Consider the following 11,172-nt stretch of genomic DNA (forward strand, 5'->3'; position numbering starts at 1 on the left):
TATAACAAACCGTGACTCACTGGCACCATCTTGTGTCTGCTTAGCGACTGTATTGAAAATGACTCCTGGTGTGGCCAGGACAACTGTTTTGTACATTGTAATGGATTATAAAATAACAAACTGGATGTACATTATCCCTTACATCATAGGACCTTATTATTTTGTCTATATAATACAACTAGAATTTGATTATGAGAATTTTTTTTTTTTAATGACTGGAGAATCGACTCGACTCGGACTAATGACAAAAGACTCCGGACTTGACTCAGACTCCAGTGATAAAGACTTCAGACTTGACTCGGACTTCAGCTTAAAGACTCGTGAACATCTCTGGACCTGCCTATTGCCCAGGTAGTATGCTTGGTAGCTTTAAGCGCCAAGTCAGTAGCCCGTCTGAGCTCCTTAACAGCCTCTCGAGTCAGGCCTTCTCCCTCGTCCAGCTCCTTAAGCAAGTCTGCTTGAAAAGCTTGGAGCATGGCCATAGAATGAAGAGTGGCTGTGCCTGTCCAGTGGCCATGAAAGATTGTCCAACTAAAGCAGAAGTAATCCTACATGGTTTTGACAGCAGCAGAGGCCACAACTTCCAAGTCAGAGCCGAAGCCGGCGTGAGATGAGCCGCAATGGTCTCCTCCATGATCAGCATCACTGTGTAACCCTGCTCCGCCACATTGGAAACAGTGGCAAAGTCAGTGGTAGCAGGATTGGTACTACGCACCAAAAAGGGCTATTTCCAAGACCTTGAAACCTCATGGGGGGGTCTTGCAAAAAGGGGAGAGGCTTAAAAGTCTGGGTTGGGTTGTGGCTGGTCAAAAATTGGTCATCCAGTTTCAACTGGGCCTGATTTTGGATTGGCTCCCTGTCCCATTCTAGCACCAGCTTGTCTACAGCATGAGTAATCACATCCAGTAACTCATTATTAGATGGGGAAGTGCGTTTCTCCTGTCTGTTTGGAGGGACAAAACTGCACAAATCACCCATGAGCTCCTCAGAATCAGAGGCCGCTGTAGACAGCACATCATCATAAAAGAAATCAAATTATGAGCTTCCGGGGTAGGCCGCAAATCATCAACAAAAATAACGGGGTCCACGCAGCGATCGTCTAACACATGCAAGTGGCTCGGGAAGAGAGAAAGAAAGGGAGAAAATTCCATCTGCTCACCCTCTATGTGCTCCGGCTAGTAATAGTCACCCCATGCATCCATCTCATGTGGCACCTCGGCAACTGCTAAAGACGGAATGGTGGAGGACAGTGGAGTGGCCTTCTTTCCTCAGAAAAGAGGCAAGCCTTGAGCATAAAACTTTCAAACGCAGGCCATCTCAGTGTCAGCAGTCAGATAGGCCGTTAAGTGCCGCCTGAGCATGCTGAAGGCCCAAACATTGCTCATGAAACTTTGTGTTCGCTTGGAAAAATGTTGTGTTCTTTGCGAGTGGATGCAAAGGTTCCAGAGGGAACGCAAACATTTTGTGAGAGAACGCAAAATCATTGACATAATTTTTTCCCCATCTCATATTTTTTTCTTCACCATGCCACTTTAGGGTCTCCATAGTACTGCTGTTTTTTTTCCTTCATATTTTAATGATATGTATCGTGAAAGCGCTATACAAATAAATGTGAATTGAATTTAATTGAATTTAAAGAAGATATTGGCAATGAGCAGCCGCATGCACAAGGTTAGTCATTTGCATAAAACACGCTCAAGCCATCTCCATATAAGGGCTTTCCGCACATGCGTTCCTTACAGCCTTTCGTCACTCTCGTCAAACATGCCGCTGTTTGCAGACGCGCTCTTGCCCGATCCTCGAGCAATGCCAAGTGTGCCATTCTCACCACTTCTCATAATAAACACCTTTTATACAGGCCCAGATTACAGACCTCTTATTAGCCAGCTGTACATGCACGTATATCTGCTTTATTCAGAGAAACCTCACAGCTGACAATATAACGCAGCTTTTATTTTACAGTTTAAAAAAAAAATAATAATAATAATATGATAGAATGTATTCATGATTGAATTAAATTGTATTATTTAATAATTGTATTATATAATTTTATATATGGATTATATATAGCCTACAATTAATGCAACACTTCAATATAATTGTTACAACAGAGACGGCTTGGAGGCAGATGTAAAAGCAATGACAATGTTTTATTGAGTTCAGCAGAGTAAACGGTAAGTATGAAGCAATGATGGAAGTTTGGTGAGTTGATAGAAGAAGTGATACTGTCCTTTTGTTGATTGCAGATGGTATATAGAGAAGCACGCTGGAGACTAAAGACTGGGAACACTCACACACAGTTGGAGAAGCACACGGGGGAGACTGGAGACACTGGAGACGATGGAAGCAGGTAATTAGCAGATTGGAGTCCTTAAGGTAAGTACACATGGAGTTGTAGTACAAACGAGACCGGACAGTGACTGTGTGTGAGTGTGGGGTATTTAAGGTGGTGGTGATGACAGAGTTGATGACGTGCAGGTGGCAGTAATTAGTACTCAGGTGATTGTGTGCGTGGGTACTGGATGGAGGTGGAACCTGACGTGTCTGTGACAATAATTTTCGTGTAATATAATTACAGTCATGTTAGTATAATACAATTATAAGGCCGTACAGCGTATGTGCTTTTTGCATACGTGTTGTTTTTAGTTGCTTCTAAACACACAAACGAAATAACTTATAATATAATTGCAGAGCTGCATTTTTAACCAGTCATATATACACTATCTTGACAATCCTCATTCTTTACGTGACAGCAGGGCAAAATAAATAATTGTAGCATCCCCTCTGACGTCATCCTCATCAGTGTCACTAGTCTTTTCCTGTCTGTAATCATCACGACCAATATTCTGCTTATTGTGATTTTGAAATACCTGACATGTAATTTTTTCCATTCTTTTCATCACTACTGTTTTTGCTTTGGGCACCTAACCATTGCCTCTATAGCACAATTACCTCATCATTGCTGCTTTGTATCGTTATCGTCTACGTCATTCAATAATTTACAGATTTAAATTAATTTTATTACAGTATTATTGCTTAATACATGTTCATGTAAAAATAAATAAAAATAAAACAATTAAAAAATAATTCCAAAGTGGTGATTTGGAGCCTGCTTTACACCAGTGGCGTCACTAGATCCTTTTTACTGGGGCATGAGCCCTATAAAATATTACTGATAAATCCTTCCCTGATGTTGGAGATAGCCATATTCTGACCTGAGAATATATATATATATATATATATATATATATATAATTTTTTTTTTCTGATAATATTTCAGCAATCATGTCTTGTGTGTTTTCTGTCAGCTGTTTAGAATCAGAAACGGCAATACCAGAATACTGAATGAATCACTATTATATACAATTTATAAAAGCCCTGGATGAGGTCCATATTTGCCTACAACCCCTTGTAGGAAACAAAAATGCACATATCTTCTAGTGTTTGTCATTATAAATCAGATGTGTGCAGCTTGCTTAAACCCCTCCCCTGATGATGACCTCATTTAATGCCATCAAATAACCATATTCTCAGATATTGCAATGATACACAATATATTTTTATTGTTTTAAATGAATTTGTTTTAACACACAATTTGCTGTATCAATGCTTTTATTGATTAGAGAAGTTTCACAGAAGGTAATGAGAAGAAATTAAAGCTTTGAAAAGATTTATATGAGGTTTAATTTCAGAATAACATTTTTTGTAAGGAAAAGATCTGAAGGTGTACAATCAAAGTAATTTCTGGAGCAGCATGACCTCACAGGTCTTTAGCACAAATGTAGGTAAATTTGTCTGAACATGCCTTATCGTTCCAGCAAAGGTTAGCTGTAGGGTGGAATAAAGAAATTAGTTATTCATTATAGTGGTGGAATAAAATAGAAAGTTCAACTGAAGGCACGTTGTTACATTATTCCAGATTTTTTTGTTTTAAAAATGTTTGAATGAGGGTGTGAACAGAAAAATATTTAAGAAACACTGCTGTATGATATGAAATAATAGTATTGTAAATTGTAATTGAAAGTATTCAAAAAAGAAAAAGAAAAAAAAAACTGCATTCTCACTGGAAAAGTTGATCTCCAGACAGTTCTCAGGACCACCGCTATTGTTAGGCTCTTTAGAGCACCAGTTGGTAAAGTCATACTCAGATCCATCACTCCACAACCACTGTCCATCCTAATGAGTGAAGAGAGTGATTAGAAAGATTGCACTACAGACTTCAGGAAGAATCTTATCAAGTTCAGCTTTAAACCATCTTCGTTAGAAACTTTGTATTTACTGTTTAAAGCAGTAATTTCAGTCTAGATGAACAAAAAGGTTTCTTTAAGACAAACAGTTTAACTTACTTTTATACCATCATGAGCACCAATCCAAGAACGTGTGGAAGAAGAAGGCAACAGACTCAGCAGAAAATCGTTTTCCGGTTTATGATGAACAGATGCGAGATTTGCATCAAGACTTTGGCAGTTTCTCTAAAGAGACAGATTTTTTTGTTTATACAAGTCATTTTCATTTTTAGTCATTTTTAATTTCAAACAAAGTCTGCTCTGATCGAATATTTGCTCAGTTTCAGTTTTCTTTTTCAGAAAAGAAAGAAAGGTTTACTTTAAAACAATAATAATAATAATAATAATAATAATAACATTCCCACTTTATATTAAGTGTCTTTAACTAGGCTGCTATGTACTAATATTTAAATAAAAAAAATCATTAAGTGCACTTATTGCGTACATTTTTTAAATACCTGCATGTAATTACAGCTGTAATTAAATCATTGATTAGACTGTTGACCTTCCCTTACATCTTAATCCATACTACCAAAACTGTCCCTAAACTTACCCATATCCCAGCAAAAGTGTTTTGCAATACAACACAACAAGTACATTGTACCGAACTCTTTATTTGATGTAGTTAAAGACACCTAATGTAAAGTGTGACCAATTCAGCTTGTTGTAACTAACACATTACCTCTGCTGTGATCCAGTCAGCCGACTGAGAGAAGTACTTGTAGCATCGGACTCCAAAGTTTTTCCATCCAAAGGGGCATTTTTTATCTAAATTAACTGCATCCAGTACATACATGTTATGACTTTGTAATATTCACAGCAAAGAATGTTTTTATTTTTATTTTTGTTACGTAGATTATTTTATGTTTGTGTGATTATGTGTCTAAATTATGTGAACTTTGACACTGCAAATTCCTCATTAATCATGGAAATATTAGTAAATGGAATTTTGTACATTTCCAAAATGCTTGTAAAGTGGAATAGCATGGGTTTTTACAATTGAATGCTTTGGTTACCTTGTGCATTTCCCATGGAGAAGATAACAAAAAGAAGCATTAGATCTCTCAGCATTGCCATGATGAAGCTACAAATTAATAACAAGCAGGAAAAGTTAAATGTCTGCACTCTTAAGCTGCACACTGTGGATTCTCAATGTATTTTAAAGACAAAGCACAAAGATACTTTAGAAAGGTTTCTAGTCCAAAAACTCACCTTGGTTTGGTTGTTGCCTTTAGAATTTAGAAGGAAGAGTTTGTGAAGTTCCAGAAACAGCCCTGCTTTTATACTTTACTTATTCTCAAGTGTATATAGGCTTATAGACGATACAGGATGTGATTGTTTGACATGCCTACACTTGTGTAGTCATAAAATAAATTCCAAATATTGGAGAATGGCTTGAGAAAAGCCTATATAAATTGAAATGTTAACTATGTAATGGAAAATCAGACAGATGGTCAGTGGAAATAAGGATATACTTTATTGCAGCAGATAAACAGATTATAGTATTAACAGGTAAGTGTAGCTCCTCCAGTTCGCACCTGCCCGCTCCAAGCAGAATAGAAGGAATAAGGAACTGCTGCTGGGGGCCTGACAATGAGAGGTCTTGGCCATCAAACTCAGGTCTATAGGTTTGCGTTGTCATGAGTGAACTGTTGGGCGAGTCCTAGGACGCGTTTCTAAGAGGGGGTTCCACAGCTGATGGCTCACTTCACAGCACCTCACGGGGGCGCTGTAGAAAAGACGAGCACAAACGAACTGTAGGTTGTTACCACTTAACCACTTGAAACCTCATGGGGGAGGTCTTGGAAGAAGGGGAGAGGCTTACAGGTCTGGGTTGGGTTGTGGCTGGTCAAAAATCGGTCATCCAGTTTCAACTGGGCCTGATTTTGGATTGGCTCCCTGTCCCATTCTAGCACCAGCTTGTCTACAGCATGAGTAATCACATCCAGTAACTCATTATTAGATGGGGAAGTGCGTTTCTCCTGTCTGTTTGGAGGGACAAAACTGCACAAATCACCCATGAGCTCCTCAGAATCAGAGGCCGCTGTAGACAGCACATCATCATAAAAGAAATCAAATTATGAGCTTCCGGGGTAGGTCACAAATCATCAACAAAAATAACGGGGTCCACGCAGCGATCGTCTAACACATGCAAGTGGCTCGGGAAGAGAGAAAGAAAGGAAGCAAATTCCATCAGCTCACCCTCTATGTGCTCCGGCTAGTAATAGTCACCCCATGCATCCATCTCATGTGGCACCTCGGCAACTGCTAAAGACGGAATGGCGGAGGATAGTGGAGTGGCCTTCTTTCCTCAGAAAAGAGGCGAGCCTCGAGCATAAAACTTTCAAACACAGGCCATCTCAGTGTCAGCAGTCAGATAGGCCGTTAAGTGCCGCCTGAGCATGCTGAAGGCCCCAACATTGCTCATGAAACTTTGTGTTCGCTCGGGAAAAAATGGTAATTATGTTTATGGATGTTTACATTTGATTCTAAATGAGTTTGATAGTAGGCTATGCTCCGTGGCTAATGGGACTAAAGCTACACTGTTGGAAAGATTTATAAAAAATGAAGATGCGTTTATAAATTATACAGACTGCAAGTTTTTAAAAATGAAAATAACGACATGGCTCTGTTCTCCGTGAATACAGTAAGAAACAATGGTAACTTTAACCACATTTAATAGTACATTAGCAACATGTTAACGAAACATTTAGAAAGACAATTTACAAATATCACTAAATATATCATGATATCATGGATCATGAAGAGTTATTATTGATCCATCTGCCATTTTCGCTATTGTCACTGCTTACATGCTTTACAATACCTGCAGAGCGTCTTATGATTCGGCTGTGCAGCTCCAGATGTTAATACTGCCTTGCCTTGAACATGAGCGTACATATTAATGATCCTGACTGTTGCGTCACAGTCGGTGTTGAGATTCGCCTGTTTTGCATTAGATTTACATATGAAGATAAGAAGGAGGAAACAATGGTGTTTGAGACTCACTGTATGTCATTTCCACGTACAGAACTCTTTTTATTCAGCTATGCCAAGGTAAATTCAATTGTTAATTCTAGGGCACCTTTAATGCAACACTTCAGTATAATTTTCATGTAATATAATTACAGTCATGTTAGTTTAATACAATTATAAGGCCGTACAATCGTCTAAAACATTTTATATAAAGGCCATGAAGTAGACTTTGTAATAATTCATCAACTTGAATTCATTAGCAATTTAGCAATCGCTTGGCATAAATCTGCGCTTTTCATTGACTGAGAATTACTTTGAAGCAGTCTGAAGCACTGTTGTGCAAGCTTGTAGAACGCGCAACAGCGCCCCCTTGTGACTTTGCAAAATGCAGCGCCCGTGGGAATGTCAGCGGGAGTAAACAGTTCTGACGCACACATAACGTGTACGAAACAACTAGTTTATCGATCGCGGATGGTTTCCTTATCTTGCGCGGATATAAATGTATAAGAGGATAAAAATAATAAAAGCAAAAATGTGTCTCCATATACTTGGGTGGCCGTTATTTTACGTTGGCAGCCCGCCCAAGTAAAGTCTATGTGTGGGAAGCACTGGCATTAATTTCGATTAATTAATCTGAGAAAAAAAAAAATGCATTAAAAAAAATAACGCAGATCAATCCATTCCGTATGCGCTGACGGACATAACGAGCAGAGAGCTCCTCCCTCGTGCGCGCAAGCTCTCTCTGTCTTCAAAGTAAGCACCGTCTTTGCACTCTCTCTAACTCACACATAATAATCTAAATCAACTGACACAATGCTAATCCACATTTCACGAGGCGCATACGGAGAATGATTTTCCTGAATAACCGCTGGGTGTGAATAGTGCTCAAAAGAATGTCACCTCATCTTCTCTGACAGGCGCCCTGCACGTGCAGCTGACATAAACCACACTTTCAGTAAACAAAAAGAAAATCCTATCCAGTGGTGAAGTGTTTTCTGTGTTGACAAATATTTTGAGATATCCTTATAGCCTAAGAGTCGCGATTCGCACGCAACACATCAACGTCCGCTAATGTCCAATTCGCGACCTAATGACTCATTTGAACAGATTCATTTTAATGAATCATGACAACAACTGATCTGTCCACACGGTCTATAATGAATCATTTAGTCGAACAACTCTGAAATGAGAACATAAGTGTGCTTACCCCATTTAGCAAGAGTGGTTAGTAAAATTAGCCTTAATAATCCACAATATTTTCAGGTTATTTAACACTCTGAGGTCTGAAAACGCACCGGCGCGTTTTGCAGGTTTTTTTTCACATTGCAGCAAAACAGACTTAAAATACTCCGTCATTTTTTGTCATAGAGACATAAGTAATATATCAATTGAAACTATAGAATATCTTCTTTTATTTGTATACACTCAGAGTAAAAACAAAATGTTGTGCTTTTTGTAAAATAAAGAAAACTAACATGATGCGTGATTTCTCCTCTCCCTCTGAACGAAGTCCAATCTGATAATTCTCAGAAAATGAACTGTAACTTAGTGAATACTAATCACAGAAAAATTAAACTTATGTCTAAAAAAACGTTAAGATGTCAGGTTTTAAATCATGTAAGTCAAATCGAAAACAAACCTTCTGTGTTTATGTAATCTGTATGAAAAGAGAGCCATGTCAGAAGTCCGTGATTCAGCTCATTATCTGCTAATGCGGCCATGCCCACGGAGCCAGCGCTATTCAGACGCAAATTCAGAGGCAATACATGCATTCATCGTCTCAATCGTGTATTTATTGTCTTGAAAAGTGTTTATCTGGATGTAAAAGTCATGGTTAGCGAGCTCTAGAAGACATGAAGTTAGTTCCTGTTTTCTTTTCTTCTATAGATGAATTTTAGATGAGTTTTTGTTTCTTTAGCGCCCTCTGGCTGCAGTATGAATTGGAAACTCCATTCATGGAATAGCCTCTTCTTCTTTTAAATGAATTTGTGGACTAAAAATGCACAGAGAGCGCCCTCCGACTTCAAGGATGAATTGAAAACACCAGCGCTCATAGTAATGACAATGAATATTAAATAAATATAACTCCTCTGTATAGAAAACTGACATAAGCATATGAGCAGTGGCGGCTGGTGCAAAAAATTTTTGGTGGGGCGCAAACATTTTTTGTTTTAGAAATGCAGGAATGAATAGGCTAATTGTTAAATAATCATTTAACAAGTGATATAATAATGTATCATTACCGCTTATCTAAAACATGGAAAATTCATTATTTAAAGCATGCCATAGGGCTGGGATCTAAAAAAAAAATTCTGTATTTAATTAAAAAAAAAAAATTACATCCTGCCCAATATTGTCCTAGAAACAATGTTCATATTGAAGGCTATAAAAACAAACATGAATGTAACTGTGTAGTACATGCTATATTATGTGCAAAAAAGGGATCAAATCACATTAGGCCTAGGCTATATTCTAAAATTGTAACTTTACAATCTAAAAACAAAATGTTTTTTAAAGCAGAAGTTAAATACACTAAACAGTCTATTTAAATACCCTACAACAGTCACTTTACACAGTTACTGCTATCGTACAAATACACTTAGTTGTATTTTCAAAATTCTACATATGGCATAATTATGTTCGCCAACAAAAACGAATTTTCAACTACAAATATTTTTAGCAAAATGTGTTTTACTCATATTGAACTCCGTCTGTTTGGCGCGCATGCGCGCAGCGGCGCTCGTCCACGAAAGGTTGTGCTTGCTGAAGGCTCGTCCACGACTGACTGCAAAATGGAAATATTTTCTCGACTTTCTAACATTTGCAGATGGAGAATATATCTGTGAAGTGTAAATAATGCACTGAGGAAATTACTGGATGTCACTTCAGCATAAAAAAAATATTAATAGAAGTATGTTTGTGTCCACCAATCGCAGCACAAGTTAAGGTTACGTATGATGACGAAAGCACGTTAGTGCGAGCCCTCCCGGAACCCAAAGAGAATGCATTGAATCGCGCCACTACTGGCCAAGCCCTCATTTGAGCAGTTTGGGGGCGACAAAAAAATCGCCCATTGCAGATAAGAATTGAGGACGCTGATTGGCTAAATTTTATGTCACATCTTGAATATATTTATATATTGAATAGGTATTTGACTAAATTCTACAAAGACCCGCCTCCTTTGGGCGATTTCTCGATTGCCCCTCAGCTGAAATTGAGTGGTGCACACAGAGAGGACATATGGTGATTGTGAAAAAAAATATTTTCCACAGATGATTTTCTAATATATTACATCATACAAATATACATTTAAATAATTTATATGATTATTATTTTGCGTGTGTGGTTCAGGGAGGGCGGCGCCCTAGCGCCCTCTATTGGCCAGCCGCCACTGCATATGAGAATCCAATATTTCTCCAAATGTGCATGCTTTTAAACTAAAAGCCTATATTCAGACTCTTTGCATCACAGAAATACATTATATTTTAAAGTATAATTTAAAACCATTACTTTATATTGTAATAATATTTTTCTGTATGTTTCATATATCATGATGAGCTTGAGACATCACAGAAGGTTTTTTTCACAGCCTACCTGACTGAAATGCCTCATTAATATGCAAGTCATTTCAGCTCATTACTATGCAATTCTTTTGTCTTCTCAGGTGAGAATGGCCCATTATTCAGTGGTGATTCACGCCTCCATGCATACTGTGTTTCTTGGCAAAAAGTGTCTTACAAAAACTAAATCAATATATTGTTTTATATGAAGGAGTAGGCAGCATAATTTTTACATAATTTTGAAGCAAAAACTCTAGTTTACAACCTCCAATACCCTAAAGTATTGTAAACACAGATTTACTATACTTTTTTTGGCCTTATTTCAGTGACTTAAGTTTTTTGTTTTTTCA

At 37.9% G+C, this 11,172-nt stretch overlaps 2 protein-coding genes across 2 annotated transcripts in view; one reads left to right on the forward strand and one right to left on the reverse strand.

Moving 5' to 3' along the window:
* The first annotated feature begins 487 nt into the window (after positions 1 to 487).
* Positions 488 to 11,172, forward strand: part of epha4b (eph receptor A4b) — a 179,083-nt gene continuing 168,398 nt past the window's right edge. Inside the window, exon 1 of the mRNA XM_048164790.1 lies at positions 488 to 2,376. The gene's annotated coding sequence lies outside the window, so the exon portion shown is untranslated. The remainder of the gene's footprint in view (positions 2,377 to 11,172) is intronic.
* LOC125251710 (ladderlectin-like) lies at positions 3,595 to 5,710 on the reverse strand. The gene is made up of 6 exons (XM_048164797.1): positions 5,499 to 5,710; positions 5,303 to 5,370; positions 4,969 to 5,063; positions 4,347 to 4,472; positions 4,065 to 4,176; positions 3,595 to 3,828 (listed from the first exon to the last, which is right to left on the reverse strand). Exons 2-6 carry the CDS (start codon positions 5,361 to 5,363, stop codon positions 3,761 to 3,763), a joined length of 462 nt encoding a protein of 153 aa, XP_048020754.1. The 5' UTR covers positions 5,364 to 5,370; positions 5,499 to 5,710; the 3' UTR covers positions 3,595 to 3,760.

This window comes from Megalobrama amblycephala, linkage group LG17 (genome assembly GCF_018812025.1).
Source record: "Megalobrama amblycephala isolate DHTTF-2021 linkage group LG17, ASM1881202v1, whole genome shotgun sequence".
In the NCBI taxonomy this organism is placed as follows: Eukaryota; Metazoa; Chordata; class Actinopteri; order Cypriniformes; family Xenocyprididae; genus Megalobrama; species Megalobrama amblycephala.